Source organism: Melanotaenia boesemani, chromosome 22 (genome assembly GCF_017639745.1).
Source record: "Melanotaenia boesemani isolate fMelBoe1 chromosome 22, fMelBoe1.pri, whole genome shotgun sequence".
Classification (NCBI taxonomy): domain Eukaryota; kingdom Metazoa; phylum Chordata; class Actinopteri; order Atheriniformes; family Melanotaeniidae; genus Melanotaenia; species Melanotaenia boesemani.
This window is the reverse complement of record NC_055703.1, coordinates 9,299,211-9,326,666: the sequence shown is the minus strand read 5'-3', so window position 1 is coordinate 9,326,666 and position 27,456 is coordinate 9,299,211. Positions and strand designations below refer to the sequence as shown.

The 27,456-nt window shown below is 36.8% G+C and overlaps 1 protein-coding gene across 1 annotated transcript; it reads right to left on the bottom strand.

Annotated features, from left to right (window-relative positions):
- Positions 1 to 8: 8 nt before the first annotated feature.
- LOC121634230 (opsin-5-like) lies at positions 9 to 26,590 on the bottom strand. The gene is made up of 4 exons (XM_041976743.1): positions 26,521 to 26,590; positions 7,814 to 8,107; positions 2,357 to 2,682; positions 9 to 772 (listed from the first exon to the last, which is right to left on the bottom strand). Exons 1-4 carry the CDS (start codon positions 26,588 to 26,590, stop codon positions 428 to 430), a joined length of 1,035 nt encoding a protein of 344 aa, XP_041832677.1. The 3' UTR covers positions 9 to 427.
- Positions 26,591 to 27,456: the final 866 nt, after the last annotated feature.

Sequence of the window (27,456 nt, the reverse complement as noted above, 5' to 3'; positions counted from 1 at the left end):
TGATTCTGTGGCTGCCACTTCTCATCCCATTTCTCATCTTTCTTCACAATTGTGTAAAAGACATGGTAAATGACAAAACCAAAAGCTTTGGATGTGGTAAGTTCAATAACATAGTGGTGTAACCATTACAGTGGTGTAAAAGAGTTTCGCCATCTTCAAATTTATGCTAATTTAGTAGTTTTAGCTGGCTTAACATTCATTGGATTTAACATTGTGCAGTCATTACTCTCATCCACCCTGGCCACACACAGATGAGGCCAGTATTATCATGTTATGTTATAAAAGCACACCAGTCAGACAGCTTTCTATTCTGATAATGTTTGTAATATACAAAACATTATTTCCAAATATTTCCACAGTCTACACACCACCTCTGTCTTTCTTATGTAGTATTTTCCATAAATCTACTGAGTCTTTCAACCCAAAGTCACTGTCTCGTCTCTGTGACCTCCTGCAGGGTTTCCCGTGATGGGTCTTTTGTCTTCAGATTTGCACTGACCATATAAATGTTGTTGTCACTGACGCTGTTGGAAACATGGCATGGATTAGAGCTGAGGCACCGCCACCGCAGCTGCTTTACTTCTCTTTTGAAGCTCTGGCTGAAGAAGTAGTAGATCAGAGGATTGTATACAGTTGAGCTCTTTGCAAACATGCATGGAAGCAGACTTATCTCAGGTGGGATTTTGCTGCTGTCGTGGAAAATAGACCACAGGCTCACCAAACCATAGGGAGTCCAGCAGCCGATGAATCCTGCGCTGATTAAAACCGCAATCTGCAGTAGAATAAAAGAATAGAGTTACTAAAAAGCCCACAAACAGGGTTTTGCAGGTTTCAATACCCTCATGTTTACTTTTTTTTTGGATTAATGATTAATAACTGCAATATAATTGAAATGATTACAATGATTATCTTTAAAAGTTAAAAGCCTGTCTAAAAATATGCAAGTGTTTCATCGGCTCCCAGTGTAAATGTTGAGCTTTCAACATATTTTAACAAGCAACTATTAAATTTTATACAAATAAATGGCACATCTGGTGGAAATTTTCAGTGACATGGAAAAGCAAGTACACTTTCATGTTTACAACTCCTTTAAATATCCAAAATTGTAAAAATTGATTCCAGATCATGATCAGGGAGATGCCAATGATCAGTAAGTCCTTAGTGACTGACAGGTGGTAATTGTCATATTCCAGCATCTGCTGCTCTCTTTACTATTTAATTATGTGCTATCAGCATGCTTAGATATGTTATTTTCTCCATAGATTCCCAAAGGTGAAAAAGGACTAAATTTACTTTTGACATACATCATGCAAATATATATTTGTAGAATATTTTTTTTATTTCATTTAATACTTATTCTTTTGACTAAAATATTTCTGTGACTTTTCATGTTTCTGTCTGCTTCAGTTTTTAGAATTTTAATAAATTTAATAAATTCATTTTGTTTTTGGGAAGATCACAATTTTGATGTTCAGGAAATTGTTTCAGACTTTTAAATAATAGTCATTCTCTCTCTGTCTGTAAAGCATGTTCTTCTTTTTATAGGCTGAGGTTATCACAAATGTTGAATAACCTCTGATGAAACCTGATTGACATTTCAGCAGCTTTAATCTCAGACTCTATTGTACTACAGTTTCTGTGTAATCTGAAGAACTGACAAGTCGGGATATTCTGAATGAGGCATTTGGGGGAAGTACTTTCAGCTCTCAGTATTGTGTTTCTACTCAAAGGTTTACTTTAGATAGTAAAGTGTAAGATCAAGGAAATGGATAGAGATCTCATTATACTCCATTGTAAATGAAAAATTGGTTGAGGAATTTACGCATTTCAGAAACTCAAGCAGTCCTTTTTTATCATCTCTCCAAATAACCAGGATGTCATCAATATATCTCCACAAGACTATTTTGTAAAGCAAAATTACATACAGGATTGGAAATGTATTTATATTATGTATATGTATATATTAAACAAGCTCTACCTTACTCTGTTTCGAACAATGGTCTTGCAACATGACTCTATTCCACTTCTAATGAACTACCTGCCCTAGATTGTCTATTAATTATTTGCCCATTTTACTTGTGACTGATGAATTTACAGAAGTTTGCACAATAAAAACTGTAAATCCATCAGTGAGCTCCAGCTCTTTCTGCTTCTTGCAAGTTTGATGTCCTTTAGCTGTGAAGCACCTGATACAGCCATTGCCTTTTTTGGAAGAAGTGCAGAGTATCTTGATTTCATTTAAGAAAATAAGATTAACTTCAGTCAGATTTGCACATTTAGAAGTATTTTAAAAGACTAATGCAATAACTCTTCATTCATTCATGTTTAATGCTATAGCCATGACACATTAACTTACTATTAACAGCCTTCGATGGAGCTTGACAATATTGGGGATATGGTTGCTGTTTTCTGACTTCTTGTAGGTTAAATAGAGCTTCATGGTGATGCCAAAGTAGCAGCAGATGATGATGACACCAGGTAAGACCAGGTTGAAGGAGAATAAAAAGATGACAAAAAAGAAGCCCTCATGTTTCATCTGTCCCCAGGCAAGTGAACACGACAGACCGAAGGGCTCCGGTCCATATCTGCCCCAGCCCAGAATGGGGAACAGAGCCCATATCAGAGCATACAGCCAGGTCCAAACGCACAATATCTTCACTTTCTTCCAACTGATTTTCTCCTCTGTAGAGAGAAAAAAACAAAGCTCGGTCATTGTCCTCTTAAATAATCTGTACATTGTATGTGATTTCATTCATACATCAATCTGTGTCATGGTGAATTTTGTAATAGCTTCAATGTAACAATGAACACAACATATATATATATAAAAAGGCTTTAAAATTGTAAATATATAGACATATTTTTGCATGCTGATTTCCAGAAAGCAAGCAACAGTACTTCTTTGTTTCAGGTACCTGAATAAATGAATAAATGAATAAATAAAAATCCCACTTAGAGGAGGAAGGCTGTGGTAAAGGTACACATTTAGTACTTTCACCCAGACTAAGGTTTGTGTCCCTTCTGGTACTATTTTTGCTTTTAGTGTTATTTTTTTATTTACGTTTTTTTTTTTTCCATTCATTCATTCACTCATTTTCTGAACCGCTTAGTCCATTAAGGGTCGCGGGTGTACCCCTGCCTCTCACTCATTAACAAGTGAGAGGCAGGGTACACCCTGGACCATCGCAGGGCCAACACATAGGAGACAAACAACCATTCACACACACTCACTCCTAGGGAGAATTTAGAGTCATCAATTAACCTAACATGCATGTGTTTGGACGGTGGGAGGAAGCCAGAGTACCCAGACAGAACCCACGTATACACGTTTTCCAGCTGTATGCTGCTATAATATTTTTACTTTTACTTTACTTAGATTTACATACCTAGATTTTTCAGTTAGTGCTTATTTTTTTGGCACTCAATGTCATATTAGGTTATGGCTTAAATATAAAATAAAAAATAAAAAATGATAGATAACTAAAAGAGTCTTTGGTTAAGTGTAGGAAATTTAAATGAAAGATTATGGATTGGGTTTTTAATTGACCTATTCAAAAAGTTAAATATTAGCAAACTCTTCAGCTAGGTTTCTGAGGGGTCTTCGCCAAAGATACATCTGGGGGCTTTGCAGCCTTGATTATATATGTAATACTCTTATGATGAAATATAAATAAATTGTTTATACACGTAGATACAATTCCTGGAGCTTAGCTCCTGGATCTAATTGTACAGAGAAGACAATTCTTCATACTATCCACACAACACAGTAAGAAAACAAAAGTGTGTGTTCAGTGAGAGGCTTCTTCAGGTTTGCTGTAACATAGAAAGGCGTGGAAGATTATTCCTGCCAGCAGTCATCACCCTGGAACAAAAAATTAAAATGAAATTATTCATCCCATTCATTGTGATATTTGCACCGTGGACATATTTTAATTTAAGAACAAGCTGCGGTGGTTGAGCTGACACTTAATAAGAAATATCAACATTTTGTTAAATTCCTCATTTTGATTTGAGAACAAGCTTTGTTCATGGGGATAAATTGCTAGAGAAAAAATAGACTTTGCTTAAGCAGCCTGAGAAACAGCTCTATTACATTTTATAAATGATTGCACTTCAACAAATTTGCATGTCTGAAGGAGAAGTACTCCTTGATAAGATCAGACATGCTAATGACCAAGAGGGGACTTCTTAATGTACAATAATCATATTGAAAGCCCCATTACTTGTGTAAGGTCAAAACAGTTGGGACTAAAAAATATACTTTCAATTAAATCAAACTGATTTTAAGAAGAAATAATTAATGTATAATGTTTAAGTTTGGATTTTGTGAAAATGAGCAAAGACATTCATATAATATGTTTGCACAGGAAGAAATGGGTTAATAATAAGAAAAATAACGAATCCAAACAGTTTAACACAAGTGAATATTTTGGTCATGAGACCAGCATCAGTGCAACCACGTAACCCTACAGATTTAATTGCTCTAGGGCATTTGAGATGAATGCATTAAGAAGCAGATGTTTCACATAAATTCATATTATAGATGTGATGAAAAATGGCTACAAAGATGTCTGAATACATTTACCAACTTTATGAAGTGTACTTGGCCACACATACATGGGAACATGTCTGTAAATATGTAAAATATATTCAAACAGGCACAAACGGCAATTTGTAATGACGTCCATAAATATTTCAAACACATGATGAGAGGTTGCTTATGTAGCCTGGGTGAACTAATCTGACATGCAATCATGCTAACATGCAGAGCATTGGACAAAATTAATATATAAATCCATTAAATATGCCTTTGAGCTAAAACAAGGTATTTAAAAGACAAGTAAACATCAGTATAAAGTATATAGATTTAATATCCTCATGCATAGAAAATGAAGATCCATAACATTTTGATCTACTCTAATACCACTCCATCACCATGGTTCAGTAATCTGCTAGATGGGTCTGAGGACTGATGTATTTTTCTGACCTGCATTTGTTTCTGCTTATTGCATTTTTATTTGTCAAATCTGCCTCTTTCACCAATTTCTTGTGGGAATGGAACTGTCTTTTAGCCTCCAAACCAATTGCTAAATAATGCAAATAAGATACAAATCCATTTGCTTCTTGTTATTTGTGATTTATTCCTGTTTTCTTCCCAAGGCTTTGTTCTGATGAAGCCTCATGCGTGGTTAATTTGCCAAATGTTCTCCATGTTGTTGTTGTCACTATTGATTTGTAATTGTACTTGATTTATAATTACATGACACGAGTGTTTATGTAACTATCTGCTTTGCTAACCTATAAGTTAAGTGTTGAAAATTGACAAGCTATGAAGTGTCTATGTCTCTGTCTACAGATGGCTGCCATGGCAACTCTGTGTTTAAGATTGACTCTAGTCAAATCGCTAAAAAAGTCATGTGTGTCAGACAAAGCAACACTTTGTAAACCTGAATAAGAGCTATACTGTTGGCAAAAATATTTTTACTCTCCATTTTTAAATAGAAAATATAACACTTACATTTCAAAGTGATGACCAAAAAACTTTGATCGACCCCCCCCCCCCCCCCCCCCCCCCCCCCCTTTAATTCTTATAAATTTAAACTATTTAAAAAAAAAAACTAGCTTGTACAAGGAAATTCTCTTAGGGGATTTGTCAGTTTGCAGAAAATATACCACTTAAATTAATTTTTTTAGCCATAAATAAAAGCACAGTTAAAGAGGCCCAAACCAAGATACTGCCACCACCATGTTTCACAGATGGGAATAAAATTCTTTCACTGGTTTGATCTCATTATTTCTATCAAAACGTTTTTCTCTCTTGTCACCCTTATAGAAGTGATCACGCTCCTCAAATAAAACAAGGTATTTCCTGCTTCCCATCTCATTTATCAAACATACTCGTCTCTTATTTTGATTTGGTTTTATAGTAGCATTTCTCATCGAAGGTGTTCATGGGGGGCGTTGGAAATTCATTGTTTGATTTTGATGAATGATGGACCAATCAAAGACAGGTCAAACAATCTCTAAAGCTTAAATTCACCTAAAAACACCAATCACAAAGATAGTATATAGCAGAAAGACAGTACAAATAAGCCTGAAAAAAATAGTTTTTTTTCTTCATGTAAATAACCTGAACCTTTGTCATTTTTTACTAACACAGAGTCAAAGAAAGTGGACTTTCAGCAGGACGTTTTCCAGATGGAATATAACCTTTGATAACAAAACAGCAAAAGATCTACTTAGTGATTTTTTAAAGTTTTCATGGTTTTAATTGTGCTTCTTAAGTGGCAATACTAGGTACAGGTTTTTAGGTGAATGTCTTTTAGTCATTTTGGTATGCTATATGTTAAGATCGGTACTTCTTAGCACGCACATAGATTGTCTGTACTGTATACATTGGAATTCAGTGAAGTTCCTGGCATTCAATACAAGTGCTGTTGTTGTGGGGCTGTGTTAAGCTCACCTGGTGCTCTATACACAGAGGCTACAACTGCTCTTCAGTGCAGCCTTGCTGCATGAGTCCCCCAGATCATTAAAGCCTGCCAGACTCACAAATTCATTTTTTGAAGGCACTACATTTACTTTGCACCTCGGGCACACTATGTCTGAAATGGATTTCTCTGCAACCTGCAGTTAAAACAACTAGCAGAGAACCATCAAAAACACAGCTCTACCTTGATATGATAGTGTGCAGCAGCATCACTGTTTATTCTGGGATGTTTTGTGGTGCTATTTGTAAATAAGACATAATCATAGTTTGATTTTTATATTGCCAAGTTGTGAATATGTAAGTTCTATTCATGTTTTAGTTTCATTGCAGGATTTTTTTATGATATTTTTTTTTATGATATGATGGCTAATATTTAGGGAAGACATTTAAGCTACAATGATACTGTAGAGAAATCTGGCTTTTTTTGCCCATATGTGACCCATATCTGATATTTTTTTAATTACAGTCTTAAAATACATTTGTTTTCAAATCTGACCCAGTCTGCTTTCTGTGTGTTCTGGAACAGTGATGATATAGCAGCATTAAAATTAACAGTATTACTAACAATGTTACTTTTTACCATCATTACAACACTGTCGCTGTTACTGATGATAAAATGCGTCACTACATTTCAGCACACATAGCTGTCTTCATCTGACCGGGGGCTTAAGGGAAAAAACAACAACATAAGTGATGATGATTGACTGAGGAAGAGTAAAACGTCATGGCAGACTTAAACTCGAACACACACACACACACACACACACACACACACACACACACACACACACACACACACACACACACACACACACACACACACACACACACACACACAAACGACCAAGAGACGCAAGCAGCGATGGTGAGTCTAGAGAAAACAAAGGATTGTTTTTAAACTGGAATCACAGACATCACTATTTTCTTCACAGAGATAAAGATAGGAACATTATATGAAATGTTCATTATGACCAGAAACAAAGTGGTTCTTCATGTTTGCTGTAAGCATTCAATCATGTGAAGCAGACATCTAAGCAAGCCTCAAAAAAGATTTAGAATCAGATGTAAAATGAGACAATAAATATTCACATAAGAAGCGCTAACAGATCTCTCAGTAAAAGTTTATATAATACTAAAATGTAAAGTTGGTGTTTCCTTGCTAGTTAAACATAATTTTAAATATTAATTTTGGATGAAAACATGAAGGCAGCCAACACACTGAATAAATAAGCTTCAACTACAAAATCTTAATATCTCAGTTGAATTTAATTTTTTTTTTTTTTTTTTTTTTTTATCAGGTTATTGAAACTTAGAATTACTTACTGGGAGAGTTCAGATTGAGGGACACAATTAAACGTACAACAGCCAGGACAGTGAGGTTCATGACGCTGGCGCTACCAAAGAAAAAGCCTGCCAGGCCGTAGTAAATGCAGGAAACATCTCCCCCAAGCCAGTGGTGGCTCCAGGCAGAGGCAACAGCCAGGGGGTACATGGTGACAGCTGCTCCCAGGTCGGTTACTGCCAGATTGACACTCAGCAGCTCTGGTGGCTTCATCCTTGATGACCTTTTGAATGCCATGATGAGGACCAGCAGGTTTCCGACTATGGAGAGCATGGCTGAGACAGACAAGAGGAAGATGCACAAAACAGATAAAAGGTTCATGACAACTGTTAATTAAGGGAATTTCTGTACAACCAATGTTTGCAGTGAATAACTAAAATGTGTTGTGTATCCTTTGTTTATACTAGAACTTAATTTCAAGCTTTTCAAACCTTCTACTGCATGCATTATGATGCCTGTTCGGAAATAAAAAAAAATCATGGATTGTTGTGGCAAAATTGTGCCATAATTGTGTATAAGCAAAGAAGAGATTTTCTTTTTATTTAGTCAACGTTTTTTTCAGAAAATATTCAAGCTTCAATATGTAACATATTTTTTTTTCCATGTAAAAGTATTACAAAAGGAACTCTTTAAAAGGATTTTTTGTCTGAATGTTGCCTGAAGGCAAATTTGGACCCTTGTTGAACAAAGAAATTGGGGTCAAATTCCAGCGCTGGATCGTCACAGCTTCATTTATTGAATTTTGTGTCTTTCCTGACATCTGTTGCTATTATTTCTGATGTTGTTGCTCAATGTTTATGTAAGTCCATGAAGCAGTTTTTTTGTGCCCTTTACCCTCTTCTTTCTAAAGAGAATTTGGTAAAGAAAATTCTTTTTGGCAAAGAATGTGTCTCAATTAATTCTGTAAATGGAGGAAAATGTGTGGAAACTCTGATAACAACAGGTGGACTGTAATACTTAAGTGAATACAGAACTGGATGCTACTGCACCAACCTCAAATTTGTCTTTAATAAATTATAAAGATAAGAACAAACTTATGATGAATTATACCCTTTTGAGCACTAAATACACCTAAACACAATACCGAAATTCCACACAACCATGTTGAACCCCTAATGGTTGAATATTGCCTAAAGGCAACTGGTAATTTTTTTTTGCCTCAACACTTGTATTTTAAGTAGTTTTCATTATTTAATGAGTAAATGACTTGCTTTCAGCGATCAAAAAGAAAGGTTTACCCCTCCTGTAGTGTAAATATATTTCTCCAGACAGAAAAAAGGCCAGAAAACTATGTTTTTAGACCCTTTTTGTGGAGCAAAATAGCAAAACTGTTTCCTTTAAAAAAGTCTGCTAAGACAGGCTTCAGTGTGGCTTCCTGAGGGTCAAGCATTGCTTTTTTGTTCCTTATGGCCTTCCCTCCTTTTTCAACTATTGCATCATTCAAAGGGATGCATTTTGGAAATGTACCAGGCCAAAAACTGATGTGCTGTCTGAGGGCAACAGGGTGCAATAGAGGGTTATAGCAGCGGGGTGATGCAATGTGTCCTCAATAGATTTTAAGTCAGATCTTGAACTGCTAAAAAACAGCCATGACTATTATGGTTATTATAATAAATTGTTTCTGTTTTTGATAGACGATATTTCAGTGTGGTACTCTCTTTTGTGCTGTTTATAATAATGATAACTTATACTTTATTAATCCCAGTTGGGAAATTCTTTCTCTGCATTGAACCCTGTTCCAGTAGGAACATTTGGCTGCCATATTGGAGCTTTTGGGGATTAAAGGTTTGTTATTGAGATGGACGTCATCATGCATCAGTATTTGGGGTCAGTTGTGCTGACATGAACAGTGTTGTGTGTGGCCATTTCTGCCTCCAGCTCTGCAGAATCTCCACTCTGTCCAGATGTGGAAAGAAGCACATGCTCCTTGAAAATTGATGTACAATGACAGTTTCTTGCAGTTTCTAAGGAAAGTGTAAAGCCCAAAAATGTGTTCTTTTTACAGTGAAAATCATTAAAAACCTGACTTTCAATCATACTCTATTGATTCTAGTCCTACTTTCTGTCTGCTCCAGCAGGGAAACATGCTTGATGGTTGGAAATTCTTCAGATATTGTTCCCTCTGTCTTTAGAAGGAAGGCAGCTTCACACAGCTTTGAAATTCATCTTGCTGACTTGTTACTTTTAAAAAAAATACATTTTGACATTTTTATAATGTTTTTTGTAATTTTATTACATGAATATACTGTTTGGCATTTGCAGCACTTTTAAAATTAAAGTTTGCAATACACTGCTTTTGATTTCATTATTGAATTTTGAGGCAACTGCGATTTATGGCAGAAAATCATGTGATTAAACATTTAAATTATTCCCCAGTGTTAAAATAAATGAATGACTGCTTTTACTGTCATAATACAGTAAAAAAAATGTAAACAGCAGCTTTTTAAAGGAGCAAAAATGCATCAACATCCACTAAACGAGACAGTATCTGGAAAAATAGATTTTTGGACAGACATTCATAAATATTGCACAGACTGAGTGATGAAGGGATATGTGCATGTCAGCACAGATGTGAATTCAGAAAGATGAAGGCTCCAGGGAAGAAACTATTTTTAAGTCTGTTACTTCTGGCTTTAAGCACCTGTAACATCTGCCAGAGGACAACAGGTTGAACAAGTGAGATCCAGGATGTGATCTGTCCTTGCTGATGTTTTCTGTCTTACTGAGGCAGAGGGAGGTGTAAATGTCCACCAGGAAGCAAATTTGCATACCTTTTAAATGAGCTAGTAAAGCTCTACCAGTAGTTATTATGCTTAATTTTCAAAAACAAGGCAATTTAATTGCCATCCTTTAAAATTTACAAGTTGGAAGTTAGTTTCTATTTACAATTCATCCCTGAATGTCAGCAGTATAGCACCAGTAATGGCCTTTACAAAAACAAGCACTGGTGAAATTCAGGTTCGAATGATAGCCAGTTAAAACTTTAGCAAAGTGGACAAATAAGTTCTCAGTGGTGTGGTGTTTTGTTGTGCTTTTTAACAACGTGGGTCAATTCTTTGCATGACTCACCAAGGTTGTGGCTGAAAGTGGTATCAGCAGCCTACCAGCTTCGCATGATTTAACAGCAGTTGAGGAAACACTAGCATTTGAGAATAAATCTTATTTACATGCTTCAAGGGCTACTGAGCCCCACAGATCTCATAAGAGGCAGACCTTAAGGAAAAGAGGCGTGGAGTGGAGTCCTGAAATAATCTGCTTGAAATAGATTTGTAAGTTAATTGGAGAAAAAGCATATGCACTGTCTCTCTAAGTAATTTTGACAACAGCGTGTCAGACTTTTCATTAAATCTCAGGAAATTGTGTTAGTTCGTGAGAAAAAGGACATTACATGTCGTCTTGGTGATTAAAAGCAAAACATGGGGACAATTTTTTTTCTGCTACTATAGCATGATCACAATATGAAAAGGGCCTCTGGGTCGCAATAATCAAGATGAAGTAAGCCAAAAAAACAAAAAACAAACAAACAAACAAACAAACAAACAAAAAAAAAACAAACAAAAAAAAAACAAAACAAAAGAGAGAAGAAATCAAGAAATACACAAGGTTACAGTGGCCATGTCCATCTTTAAATACTACATCCAGAATTTGTGGTAAATTACTTTATATTGTCCCAGCTGAATGTGGCTAAATTTGTAGGATAATCTAATTGTAACAAATCTTCTGAAATCATATGTCCTTGAATGCATCACTGTGGAAACAAAGCTTTCAATTCTCCTGTGAATAAGCTATTGTGTCTGGAAAAAGCAAATGGTGGTGGTGGCACGAGTGTATTTATTTGAGTTTACATGAGCATTTTTTAATACCTGATTTTGGTATTATCTTATTCTTTTGTTGTTGTCAAATCCCTAATATTCTATGCTGTGCTGCGCTGCATGATGCTCCTACACTGGCTGAACACAGTTTGAACAAACATAACAGCCCAAACATAATCACAACCTGTGTTATGAGACCAGTGATCAGTCAAGTGTGTAATGTGTATAGGGTGAAAGAAAATCTAAGCCACACACCGGCTAGAAAGTGTTCCATAAATGACCTTTACTTCTAACCATGTTTCCACACAGCAGCATTAATACCTTCACTAAGCAGCTGAATATTTGATTGTGACTAATATTGATTTAGTGCAGAGACAGAAAAAAAAACTGCTTTTCTGACTAACCTCAATGGAAAACAACAAGAAAAAGGGTATGTGTGAGCTTGTTTGAATATGCAGTGCAGAATTTGTGGTTTTATGGCCAATGCACTCACTGTAAAGAAACAAATCTTGAGGGTTAACTAAACTGATTTTATAACACACCCAGAACTATTCCTGCCACGCCCCTCCAACCTCTATACTCTCTTCTGCTTGTGTACATGCATGAAGCTTCAGGAAAAATTAGAGTTTTAATTATTTAGATGTGACTCTGTGTAATACTTAAAAAAAAACCCTGGTTCTTTAAAACATCTTTAGAATCGGCCTGGTACTCTGGACACACTTGAAGACGTGCCAGGAGATGGATTTTTTTTATGTTGAATTATTGATCTTACACATGAGAACACTTGTTTTGTTTGTCCAATCCACCTGGTGATACAAGGGGACTTTTGATTGAATTTTTTCCATCCCTGACACTTAAAAATCATTACAACATCAGATGGATTATGTAACTTTAATGTTACATAATCAAAACACCTCTCTCTTCTTGTTTGGAACTAAAAATGGTGCAATGACACTAAAAATAGTTAAGGTCTCACAATGTTCTTTTCTTCTTGTCCAGCTCAACTAAACATGTCTACAATGCTGATCTAAGAAAAGTGTATGCATGTGCTTTCTTTACTACAGTGATTATTGAAATTAAATCCAGTTGCAGAATGAAGTGTCTGACACAGGAGAGGAAGGTATTATCCAATGAATACAATATCTTTTTTGGATCTTTAAGCACTTTCAACTAAGCCCACATGATCATCTGTAATGTACGAAGCATAATCCCTGGAGTTAAAACTCCATCAGTAGAGGTTCACACAAGCACTGGTGGGCAGTGGCTATGAGTCATGTTAGGGCCTCTGAGCAGCACCAATATTTTAAGCCTTTAAAATATTTTCACTTTTTTTTTAAAGAAATTATGTTGAATGTCTCACTTATAATCTTATTCCAAAGTAAAAATTGAAACCTGTCTGATATATCTGTTTAATTTTAGTCTAGATCAGGTCAGCTCAGTTCGGTCCTATGAGCGCCGAATTCCTGCCGGTTTTCAATGTATCCCGGCTCCAACACACTTGACTGAAATTAATGAGTCATTGTACAGAACTTGATAGGCTGTTGGAAACCTGCAGTACTGCAGCCCTCATAGGACCAAACTGAGTAGCCCTGGTCTAGGCAAGGCAAGGCAAATTTAATTGTATAGTACATTTCATGTACAAGACAATTAAAAGTGCTTTACATAAAACATTAAAAGCATAACAGTGGGGTGCAAGAAACATTACAGCAGGGTACAGAAAGCAATAACAAGTGCATTAAAATCATTGCACTTTGTCAGCATGCACAACAATATTCTCATTAGATATTCATTCTGGATGTTACATTACTATTCAAACCACCCATTCTGATGACCTTAACTTGAATGAATAAGATCATATTTAGGGTAAGCAATAAATTAGATATTTGTATTTATTTAAATAGGATTTAATGCAGGGTTACATGTCAATCACACCTTTAATTACTCTATTTCTTTACCTGGTTCACCCATTCAGCACTGTTTGACTCCACCTTCCCTTAATCCATCTATCCCTCACCCATCTATTGTTCTTTCCTTCCTCTAATCCTCCCTTTCACATCATCTGTTCATCTAACAGTCCATCCATCATCATCTTCCTCTCTCACTAAACCATTGGTCCTTTATCTTTTTTACTATCTCTCATTCATTCATTCATTCATTCATTCATTCATTCATTCATTCATTCATTCATTCATTCACTCTCTTATTCCTTCCTCATTCATTCTCACACTTTCCTTTCTTTAATCTACTTTATCCCACAGATGTGACTGGCCATCACCGCTCGACCCACCAACTGGAGGGCGTTGTAGTTTAGGGTTGAAATGTCCAGTGAAAGTTGGAAACCACCTGAAGACATCTCCTCTTGGCTGAAAGCAACAGTCATGCAGGCATGACTGAAGCATTTAGCATCAAAGATGTATTTAGCAGCGTTAAATTAAATTATCCACTCTTCTTTCCTTCTTCTGTCTTTTGCAGGTATCACATGGTAGATCCACAGTTAGTTCAGATCAATGACCATCTGAGCCAGAACCCACAGTCTCCCACACCCAAGACACAAATAAAAAAACATCCAAGATGAGCCAAACTGGAGAACTTTCATCCATAACCTTGATTCTTACTCTGCTTTGTACTAAATCTTTGGCTCCTTAAACCAGTGAGTTTTTGAACTAATACTGATATTTGCAACAGAAGCTTCAGTCTCTGGTTGCCAGATCAACTTATTATAAGCTATTTAGGATTTTTTTCTTTTTTCTAATGTTTTTTTTATGCCAGTTTTTATAACTGTGCTGGACAAGACTGAAGGTCAAAAATTGCAATAGTGCTGTCCATCTACACACATTTACTTCATAAGCAATGCTAATTATAAAGTCTCCTTACCCAGTGAGCTTCAACTTAAATTTTAAAGTTGACCTCAAGTGGGAAACTGGATGATTTATAAATGGTGCTAATACATTGCTTCTGTGTTCACAGGCACCAGGCTGTCCAGATGCAAACATCCTTCTGTAGATGCTGTCTTTTGGGTCAGTTGTGCTTTCAATGAATTTATATGATTAGCCTACAATATTCTACAGAGGAGGAGATACTGATGTTGCTAATGAAAACTGTAATTGGAAAAGCTGTGCTTACATTCACAAGTTCTCTTCTCAGAAGGTCTGTCTTACCCAGATTAGCAAAATGGTCCATTGTTTCTCAAAACTGGGCAAATTTCATTTGTTGCACAGAAAATTAAGAGGGGTGCTGACAAATCTCCATGAAGTTAGGGTGAAACCTTTTACTTTTAAAACAAATCTGAGCATCATTTTTAAACGTCCTTACGTATGCTTACGTATGTATTCAATGCATTTCCAAGTCTCGATTGAAAATCTGCCAAACGTGACCACTAACATTTGATTAACAAATGAAGAAACTAACGAAAATGTTGCATGACATAAAAACACAAAAGCTGTCAGTACCTTGAAGCTTAAGTTTTTTATCTTTAGCAGAATCCTTCTTTTACTGCCATGTTCCTGACACTCTTATTAGCATTTTAACTTATTTATTTAACTTTTTCTATTAAACAAGTTCCAGGAAGTACTACTATACCAGGTAGATTCAGACAGCTAACAGTTACAACATAAGAGCACACCTTTAGAGGACTTTGCAGTTATGTCATTTTTTGAGGTAAGAATAAAATTTTTAATTGACACTTAAGTTTTAAGTTTCTTGCTTGATTCGTAATGATGATTAAACAGGAAAAAAACAAAAAACAAAAAGTGATCCATTATTAAATTTATTATAACACAATCCAGCTCCCAATGGGATTAAATTTAAGTTAACTGCACTTTTCTGTTCCTAAGACACTGGTTGCTTCAACATGTAATCCCTTCTTTTGACTAGATACCTGCCAAAGTTAACTTTGAACCCTAGACCTCCCACAGGATCCTCTATGAGACTTCTGAAGCACGAAGCCCAGTGACCCGATCAACTTCCAGCCCACTGAAAATTACTTTCAAAGAAGTGCACCCAAGCCGTCAACTTAAACTACTCACTGAGCAGGAACAAAAAGGAATCAATGGGGACAAAGATTGTTAGCTTTGCTGTTTCAGTCTTCAAAGAAAATGGGTCCTTAACAGCTTTACCACCATCATCATGAATGACTAGAGGGATCCACATTTTAAAAGCTTATTTTATGGGCAGCAAGTAGAGTTTTAAAATTCAAAACCAGTCACATTTCCATTAAGTTAATGCTACTGCTTCTTCCCATTAAACATACCAAATAGGGAAGGATGGTAATCTAACAAACATTTCCCAGGCCAGACAGCATATGCTTCTGGCCAGAGAAAATGAGTAGGAATATACATGGAATCCAAATGCAATACAAGACTTCTATGAATATCAAACAAATTCAATTATAGCTGGGCAGGAAGAGTGTGGATTTCACCGATCAACTGGATGCAAAATGTTGGTTGATTCCCTTCAGCATAGGTAAGGCAAGGCAAGCTTATTTGTACAATTCAACAACAGAGTGCTTTACAGAAATAAGAAGCATAATTTAAAATGAAAAGCAAAAGAGAAAGGAAAAAGAAAGAACATTGGGTAAAACAGTAATAAAACATGATCAAGTTTAAAGATTCCCGCTTAAAAGAACCAGATGCAGATTTGGAATTCTGAATAAAACTAGTGAAATGCAGCAGAGAACAGGTGGGTCTTCAACCTGGATTTAAATAAACTGAGTGTTTCAGCTGATTTGAGGCTTTCTGGGAGTTTGTTTCAGACATGTGGAGCATGTGCAGCATCTCCATGTCTAGTTCAGACTCTGGGAACTGATAAGAGACCAGATCCAGATGACCTGAGGGTTCTGGTAAGTTCATAATGGGTCAAGAGGTCACTGATGTATTTTGGTCCTGAATCATTCAGAGCTTTATAGACCAGCAGCAGAATTTTAAAGTCTATTCTCTGACAGACAGGCAGCCAGTGTAAAGACCTCAGAGCTAGACTGATGTGGTCCACTTTCTTAGTCTTAGTGAGGACCCCAGTAGCAGAGTTCTGAATAAGCTGCAGGTGTCTAATTGATTTTTTAAGTAGACCTGTAAAAACACTGTTACAATAATCAAGCCAACTAAAGATGAAAACATGGACTAGTTTTTCCATGTCCTGCTGAGACATCAGATATTTACCCTCAATATGTTTTAAGGTGATTGTAGGCTGACTTTGTGATTCCCTTAATGTGTTTTTCAAAATTTAGGTCTGAGTCCATCACTATACCCAGACAGGTGAATGTGATATTTGAGTAACTGCCCAACACACCAGTCCTTTGTACCAGATTTAGACAGATCTATTAAAGGGAGAATGCTTTCGTCATCCTAATCCTAATGGAATCAATAATGGTCTAATGGTGCAATACTGACTGAAAGGGGATTATGTGAGAGAAGGAGGTAGTGGAGGCAATGGTAGGGGTAAGGTGAACAGTACAGAACGTAAGATGCCAGAGCATGTGACATCCATTTTCCATCAAACACTCTTTATGTATGACTTATTATTAGTTTATTTAGTTAGCAGTGGGAAGTTTCTATATCAGATTTTCTCTTTGAGGGAGACAGAAACTTTTCAGCCAGGGTCTAGACGATAAGTCTGCACAGGGTCAATTATGTAGACATATAAGCGTGTAATCATGTACTTCTGTGCTTTCCTATGCTATTCAGATTACATCCAAAGTGACAAGTACATCCAGATGTAATCTTTTATGAGTATTTAAGCCCAGTTTCTGATACACAGTACATAGTCCTTTTGATAAGCAGAACTTTTTCTCTGTATTTGTGCCTGTCGACCATTTGCAAATACAGTTTTGGAACTTTCAAGGTGGAGATTTTCACACACTGTGACTGTGATGTTGAGTTGGCATGAAATTCACAGTTTTTGTCTTACAAGTTCAGACTGTGTTCCATTATTTGTGTGGTTTGATTTTAACTAGGTCTTTTCTTTGCATGTAATTAGCTGCTAGTAAGATAGTGCCATTGCCACCCACAACCGCAACAGGATTCTTTACCCAAATTTATGGTTACTTGCCATCTATACCGAACAGAAGTTGCTATGGAGGTTGCTGCTACATAATCCAACAGAGAACACCAATATGATCAGCTTTAGACAGGACTCAATCAGATTACTGAGAATGAAGAGGTTGTTAATGTAAAAATAAAGAAAGTTGCACCAAAGGTGCTTTCTACAAATACATGTGTCCATGACAATGAGTGAAATCACATGTCAACCAAAACCTGAGAATTTATCCCGGTCCTGGTTACTCCTCTTGGCCCTACCCTTTGGTTATCTTAGCATCAAGTGCGAAATCTTATCATTTTCCATTTGGAAAACAGAGACTAAGAGTCAGGGTCTGTTCAGAGGGTCATAGACTTGGACCAGCTGCTTCTAACTGGCCCTTTTTTCTTTTGGGGATTGAGAAGTAGAGGTTATGTAGCCATCCAAAACTGTCCCATTCTGGATGAAGGGCTTGATAACCAATAATCCTTGGACTGCATAAGAAAATGGGATCTTATTTATGTAAAACTGAAGGGTAGCACCACTGCAGAAGAGGGATTGGGCCTTTAATTGTCATTTTAACAAAGCCTCAAACAAAGTCACTGGTGACAATTTTACTGTGGTGCCTGCACATACTTTCACACAAACCACAAAGTAAAGAGGTGGAACATGGGTTGAGGTTGATCGCCACTGATGCACATCTAAGCTGGCAAGAGGAGGTAGCAACAGAGCTGGGAAAAGCCCTGCCTTGTGTATGCTTAAATACATCATGGTGGGATAGGAGAGCTCACCACTCTAACACATGTTGCTACATATCATTCTATTGATTCCACAATATTGGCTTGATGTATACAGACACAGCAATGCATTATACATGTGTCAGTAGACAGGTTTGAGAAGCAGGTTTTTGTTGGGCATTGTTTGGTTTTATGGTGGTATGTGTACTAAACATGGTTAGAAATTTCAGGGCAGGATGTCCAAGTGCCAACTTTATAGATTAACCTGTATAGTACATAGTTATGTCAGAGTAAACATTCTTTCACACATACATCCATTTTCTACATCTGCTTTCTCCTGTTGTAGCTGAACTGCTGGAGCCCGACTCATCTGTTTAACAAATCCTCCAAATAAACTCTCACAGCTGTAGTTTTTCCATAGCCTTAAATACAACTCAATGCTGTCGTGTAAAGTACTCTCCCTATAAGTGGCATGAGGGAAACGTGTGCCACGTAATGTTTTTCAGATTGGAGCCAATGCCATTGTCAAGTTTTTCTTTTTAATCATTTAACAAGCCAAAAGGTCTGTATCAGGAGAAAGGCGGAGGATTAAGTTGGAGCAGATTTCAACCATGAACCATTGTGAGACATAAAATTGAGACCAACATACAATTTGTCTTTGGCACAAAAACATTTTAAAGGTCACATATTATACACTTTTCAACAATTTGATAATGGTGTCAGAGGTCCAACAACATTGTTTTCAGAGTGTATTACCCCAAATTCAGCCTTGGTTCTTCATTTTAGCCATTCCAAAAGTAGCTCTAGTGAGCTCTATGGAGAACACGCCGTTTCTGGGTCCGAACCTTTAAATGTTCATGAGTAATCCCTGTTCACGCCCCTCTCTGGGAGAGGATCTGGCTTTTGCTGGTTCCACCACGCTCTATGATTTTTGAAGGCTGACTCAGCTAGCTGAGGGGGCAGGTCAATGGCAGTGGTTATTTCCCTTCATGAGGTCACAAAAGGAAAGATTATCTATTATCTAAGTTTTGGGCCTCATACACAGGCTTACATATATGAGGACACATATGACTGTTAGAAAACCTTTAGAAAGTGAATTTTGCATATTATGGGGCCTTAAATAAAATATTTTTCTCGCCTCTTGTTTGGTTTAATGTAAGAACATTATTTCAGAGCTTGTCACAGCTTGGCTGACATCTTTATAAACATTGCGCAACTGACCTTTGGTAGAGTTTTACCTTGTAGTGCACCTAATAAAGGCTAATTTGACATATGTCTAGTATACCATCTCGTCTCTGAGCTCCCCCCGCTTCCCTCAAGCTACTCCTCAAGCTCCCTTAGCTACTTAAAAAAACATAAAAGGATGCATCAAATCTATTATTTTGCTTCAACTGTTTAACCAAATAAAAGTATTGAAGGGAAGGAGTATAAATCCATAACATGGACCAGACAGTTACTGTGTTAGCATTGTTCTAATGCACATATTTCCACAAATTAAATCATCAACATGCTGTTATTATACAGGACACTTGCTTAATTAAAAAAATTATAAAAAAATATAACCCTTTAGCTATTTATTCCTTAGCTCATGTTATCGCTCTCAACCACGGTCTCACTGAAGATTTAGCCCTTAGTGTTATTAGCTGATTACATTTCCTTTGTTTATTGTGCAATAAGCAAATTGGATGTGTTGCTACATATGAGTTGTAAATATTCACAAAATGCTGCAACTAGCAAGAGTTGCCATCAAATGTTCTTAATTGTTACAAGCAAGCACCCGAATTACTATATTCAGTTTGAGAAAACACTCAAACTGATGTAACCATGATGTAAAATTAGTTAAATCATGTGTAAAAGTGCTTAACCCTGAAGAACCTTGCCTCATCCATTATCCCAAATAAAAGCAGTCATGTGAGCACAAAAAGCCTTCTCAGTTTTAGTGATAAAGATCAATTTCAGTTATAAAGACAGTGTTGTACAGTTTTCTCCTGTGTGTAGCTGAGAAATGGATGGAGAAGAGAGAATGTCTTGAACATACTGAATGAACGCTGCAACTGAATAGAAGCATTTGGAATAATTTCATTTTATGTTAGATAATACAGAGCATGGTTGATTTCATTTAGCTGATATTAATCTTCTTCCCAGCACTCTCTCTCTCTCTGACAACACTAACAGTGACACAAACTACACATAAACTAAGAACTAAGAAAAAATAAGGAAATTAGTCTTTAGTGGATTTGTTGTAACAAGGCTTCTAGGGAAAGTCTTACACTGATAAGGAGGTAGGTGGCGGTTCGCATCAACTTGTCGACATGTCCAAGAGCAAGACATTTAACTCTCATTGCTTCCATTGTTAGGATTACTGGTGTATGAAAGTTTGGTGGTGGTCCGAGATGCCGTTGATGCAGATTGGCTGCCATGTTTCTGTCAGCCTGTCCCAGGGCAGCTGTGGCTACTTACACTACTCACAAAACATTAGGGACGTTTAACTTTCAGGTGGAAGTTAAGTCAAACAATGTGAGGCTAATCCCTTCGTCTCAAACAATTTATTAAAACAAAACCAACAGTGGTGGGAATACCGCAACATAAAAGTCATGTGTTAGGTGTCGTCTTTGTCTGAAAATGTGATTAAATGTGAACAGTAGGACGAAGAAGACAGGCTGTCATTGAACCAGAACATTTAGTGGTTGATTCATGGTTCAGAAACTTCTTTAGGGTTTTTTTGTGGTTAAACATCTTGTCAGAGCATGTTTTGCAATAAATACTAAAACGTTAAAAAGTTGTACATGTGTATTTAAAAGTTTAGAAGAGGTCAAATTAAGTTGATCTGTAAAGATTATGATGGATTTTAGGTTCATTCTGACATCATACAAAAGGCCGAATATCTCTAACTTTTTAGTGTATGTAGCTGACCACCAGCAAGTATGAATAGGGGATGAGTGAATAATGGACTCACTGTTAAGCAGTTTGACTGCTTTAAAAAGTCTAATCCATTATTAAAGCCTGTTTATTCCCTTTTAAATTGTGCCACAGTTGTAAATAAAATTTGTGTGATGAGCAGCTGAGTTGCCAAACAAATTATCCTGTTAACTTTTATTTGGTGTTGTTTATTGGATTGGATTATTGAAGCCTGAAACAGCAAGAAATCGTTGCAAGTTAACAGTTTATTCATTTAACAAGCAGGGTTCTCAGTAGCTTGTAGAAGAACCAAATATACCCACAAATGCCTGGCACCTCCTCATGATGGTTACCAGCTTTGTTGCTCACTGGTGTTGTATGGCATTGCAGTTTTTAAGCAGCATTTACCACAAGGCAGCCAATGTGGTTGTGTTAATCACTCTGGAATACAGCACCTCCAAGCTGATACCAGTGTCCAGTGGGGTCAGGACTACAGGCAAGCTATTCTGTCCTCTCCACTCCCAAATTCTGCTGGTAGCGTCTATTAAACTCTGCTTTGTGGGATGCAGTTTGTCATCTTGGAGGATAGAGTTTGGTCCCAGACTGTAGAGCCACTGGCTGCAGAATCTCATCTTGATAACTTTCTGCACTAAGACTGTCTCCAATAATAACAAACCTTGTTTTTTTCCAGTGAGGGCGATACCTCCCCATCACACTGCCTTCACCAAAAGCTACCACTATCCGTGCAGAAATCAGTAAAGCACTGGCAGAAAGAAAAAAAACAGGCTTTCCAGCAGAATAAGATTTATTTCAAGAGGCATTGTTAGGAAGAAATAATTTCCTTTCTTTTTGTGTTAAGTTTATTAATAACTAGTGATACAAGGTTTAGCATTTTTGGTATCTAACATACAGTTTTATATGTTTTTCCATTTAATTTTGACAGAAAATGATCATAAAAACTCTTTTGTGGTGGATTACCAAAAGAAATGAATAGATAATATTTAAAAGAATGTACACATATATTGCTAGACAAATATTTTTAAGGAAATTTGTAAACTTCATTCTAATACTGAGTAATCCACTTCCAGTGGCAATGCTGAATTTTGCAACAAGCAAGATAAGCTAATCTAATCTGATGCTAATATTACTCTTGAAGCGTCTATTGGTTAATATTGATTACATGCAGATTATATTATGCATATGACACATGCCATCCAACACCAAGCTAATCTCAAAGCAATTTCTGCTTTATGTTTCTCTCCCAGACATCACATGCTTTAAACCAGCCACAGTTTGAAATCGTGACTGGTTTGATGTAATATACAGCATACAGATAAGATCTGTCACACATTTCTGCTGGCATTAGAGAAATATATAATAAATAATGTGTGGAAAGGAGGTGGGCATTAACACTCAGCCAGGATGTCAAGGAAAGCTTATTATTTTCTCCACAAAAAGAACTGAATCTTTTCATAATGTGAAACTTTTATTATATGATGCTGCATTGATTCTTCATTAGAGACAATGGTCTGTGTTTCCTCTTTGACTAATATAAGCATATTGCTTAAGTAAAACTGCCATCATCCAGCTTCTGTTATGCTCTGTACATCTGTCAATCTGCCTTTGATTGTTCTGACAAGACTCCAGGCAGATGTAATGTGTGAAACAGCAGGGGCAGTGGCGCAGCGTGCGTCACGCTAGCAGATTACTACGACTCCTGAAGCTTTGTCAGATGACAGGACTCCAGTGGAGAGAGGATGTGACTGTGCAGATCATGATGTTCAGCTCAGACCTTGCTAAGATTAAGTTCAGCTTTACAATCAAATATGTAGCATTGCAATGAATATGAAACATGCAATGTTTGTATTAGTAGAACTACTGTATCTCGTAGCATTGGTATTTTAGGTCAATATCAGCGGATCCCTTACTTGACTCAATAGACTATATTACAGATTTAGAGAATCATCTAAATGAAACTTTCAGCTATATTTGCAGGACCACTACAGAGCTTTTTTAAAATACAATGATGAAGTTAAGAGGACAAACATGCAAGCTGATGAACCTGTCATTCCCCGTGATTCTGTCTGAAATAAAGAACTTGTTAATTAGCTTGTAAAGGGCTTGGTCACAACCTCTTAATTTCAATCAGGCTTGTTGGAGCAGAGAAATATGAAAAATGACCAGGAAATAGAAACATTGCCCTTATTCTTTACTCTGAGACAATTTAACCATGACACCAAACCCCAAAAAAAAACTTTCAACAGAAAAATGTACTTTTCTCTGATAAATACTAAGCCAGCATTTTCTTTTTCTTTCTTTCTTTTCTTTTTTTTTTTTTCCTCCGGCCAAATACTTATTTGGTTGGTAAAGCCTTGTTTGTTATGTATTTGTCCATGTTTAACACTCTCCCTCATACCTCTTTTCTGATGCTAATCTACTTAAAACCCGGAATGGGAAATATCATAATTCTTTTCACACATGCGTTTTGTAACTTCATCAGTCTCTTGAAGCAATACCATTCAGCAATCCACACATTTGGCCAGTTTCTGTAAATATTCTTCACCCTTTATTAAGACTTTCCTGAGAATGTGAAGGAAACAGCATGATGACTGTGAGAAAATCACAATTTGTTTAAGAATGGACAACGCATGAAGCATTTGGGCTATGGCTGAAAGGCTGTAGTGGAATAGTCTCTCATAGTTTTCTGACATGTCAAATCAACAAAATGCATATTAGTGTAACAAGTGTGCAGTGGTTGTGTGAAACATAGAGGTAGAATATAGAAATGGGTAAAAAATATTACTTTTCTACTCACTTAAACTCACTGAAAAGTCAGTATTATTCTTGGTAGAGTTTCATTGCACTATAACAAAGTAGCTTCAGCTTCAAGGATGTTTATATCACTTATCACAGTGGGTTGTCAGAATAGGACCTGCATCCTCACACAGTTCTTTATAAGTCCTTCTGGTACTCATATCAAGCAAATGAAAAAGAAGCATTGTGTTAAGAAAATGATGGTTGATGGAAGCAGTCAGAAATACTGATATGCAGTCAGTCATAGAATCACTTCTCCTCATTTATCTCAGGAAAACACAGTATGCATATGATGCGTACTGTGCAACGTGGTTTGGACCCTGACCCTGACCCTGACCCTGACCTCTGGTTCCTGTGGTGGCGCCCTTTGTGGTCCTGGGTGGGCTGGCTTCCAGTGTGACTGAATCCCTAAGATATAATTTCCTTACAGCAGCGTCAAGCCAGATGTTTTCATACTGTAAGAGACAGTAATTAGGGATGGCAGTTCATGTTTGTACAGAATGGGGTATGGGCAGGTGGGGAGAGTATACATGTACTTTGTATGTGTGTGATTTTGTGTGCAAGTGTGTGTGAAATACTAAAAAGGTTTGTTTTTAATTTTTTGTGGTGAAGGTTTTTAAATTTTGTTTTTATATGCATAATTTGTTTTCATTGTGTAATGAACAACCACACACCATACCATAAACCTACTGGGAGTCTGGTTCTGGTATTGCTGGCTCTCCAGGATTTTACTTCAGCTCAAGCTTCAAATAAAAAAAAAGGTTTCAACACTGTCAAACATCTGTCTTGTGCATGAAAAGCGCTCTATAAATAAATTTGCATCAAGCAAAGCATCAAAGCATCAAGGGGAATGATTAACACAATACTGACACAATGAATTGCTAAAGGATTAATGGAAAGTAACATGTGTGAAAGGGGCTTTATTATGGCTTTCCTTATTTTAACCCTTTTCCCCCACTGTAAATATTTTGCTTCAGTGTATGGGGTGAAGTAATGGGTGCATGTTGATCTAAAGTTGTGCATAAATTGAGATTGTAATGAAAAAAAACACAACAACAAAATTTATTAATTATTTATTAATTTATTTTAAAGTTGAATCAAATTTTACAGACAAACACCATTTTAGGATTTCAATTATAAGAACTGATAAATGATATTTTATGCACAACTTTAGATGTTTACTTGTACACACACATCTTCTGACAGTTATTCTACCCCATATTAATGACTCTCAGTTTCTAATCTTACACTTTTAAAGTGATTGCAGTATGCAACAATCAGCTGTAACAGTTCTCTTGCTGAGAAAAACCTCCTTCCTAGTACTCTCAGGGATGTTATACTTGTCACCCCCACACCCCATGTTTGGGGTACAGTAACAATGACCCCTATGAGGAAAGCAGTGGGCCCCAAAAAACTACTAAAAAGGACTCACCTAGCATCCAAATTCCCAAGATACCAATATGATTGGACCTGGTCCACAACCTACAGGGCCCCAAAATAACATTACTAGCATCCCAGTACCAGACACTTTAGATGTTAACTGCTATTGACTAATCAGGGGTGTTTTTGTTTAGAAAAAAAATGAATTAAAATATTCACTTTTAGGAAGGTAGGATGTCATGCCTTAAGAGTGAAAGTAGAATAAGGATTTTAATACAAGGAAACAGATCTAAAAAAAAAAAAAAAAAAAAAATCAAGATCAAGACCTATACCAGTACAACTCTAAAAATCCCCAGACTTTATTCTGACTACCCTGACATCATAAATCTTAACATTTAACAAGAAAAGAAAACCACATTTATTGGACCCAAGAAGATCTCCTAAGGCATCCATGACTGGAGTTTCCACATCCATAGCAGTACAGTTTGCACTCCACAAGGGCATAAAAACAAACGCGCACGCAGCGTTGCTGTGGTCAGCTGTTGTTTCTCTCGAGGATGCTTCTCTTTTTAACTCCCACCACATGCCAGCATGAATTGCTCGAAACTAGACTGAAAAGTACTTTTAGTTAGCTAGCTGTGCGACTGTAAATGGATTTCTACCCCCCTATCCCCTCTTCGTTATTGATAGGCTACGGGCTAAGTACACACGCACACGCAAACACAACTTGAATTTATACGCAGTTTTCCTGCACGGGCAACCTTAAAACATATCTGAGTAAAGGAAGACAGGACAGACATCACATCCATAGAATAAAGTGTATTTCCAGTCACTTCAATATTACCCACTTGCACTCGAATCCTAATTACAGCGATTTACGTGCGTAAATTGAACAATGAAAAGGAGAAATTAAGTATTTTTCTATGACCAAGTCTCTAAATCTTTAAGTAGAAATTTACTTAAATCAAGTCTATATTTTAAACAAACAAACGCAGAGAAAAACAACCAATTTTGCGCTCTTTACGTCATTCAACTTACTTAAAACCAACAGGTAACAGCCTGTGCCGATGTCCAGCGCTGGTGATAGAGCGGAGGCGTAGATATCCATGGCAGCGACGACAAGCAACCAACAAAGGAGAATAGAGGGATCCTCGTGCGATCTTCACGGAGAAAAGTCAAAAGGTGCCTCTGCAGATGCGCTCCACTATCACGTCCATCCGTTCACGAAGAAGGAGACGCAAGAGGCAGCAGCCTTGCGCCTATAGCCAGCGGTATGTTGCCAGGGAGATCATGCGTAAAGGGCAGTGCTACCATCTAATGTCTCCAGTGCTGCCGTGTGACTTTACGCTGAATTCCAGCATTCAGGAGGAGGCACAGATCACTGGTTAACGACAAGGTTTTGTCTTTCCACAGTAACTACCATCAAGAGTTGGAATTAAGACAAGGATGATCTTGTGTGTAACTAAGATCACTATACTTATAAGTCATGTGTTTAAATATTACAGGCTCTAAAATGTATAATCCTGACAAAAATGAGCGATCTTTGAGTTTCAGCACAGTTTTAGATTATGTTCCTGCTTTATGGATAATCATCTCACATATTTCCTGTATGCCAAAAGGCCACAGAACAAATTTGAGCTTATGTAAAAGCTGATTTCCTCACACACAGTTTCAGATTTACTGGGATGGTATTAAGAGAAATGATTAAATCTAACAAGAAGTAAATATTTATCCACTGTATTTTAACTGCCTCTGTTATAGGTTTTATATGCGAACTTATCTCAAAGTAAGTCACGAATGGCGGTGGAGGTGAGGACCCAAATGCAGGCAGGAGGCAGAACTGGTGCAGGTAAAAGGTTTATTTCCCAGGAACACAAGACAGGCAACCCTAGACGACGGGGATAAACTCCAGAGAACAAAAACCAAACATGACAAAATGAGGATCTGACAATGACTGAAAACCGGGAGTACTTA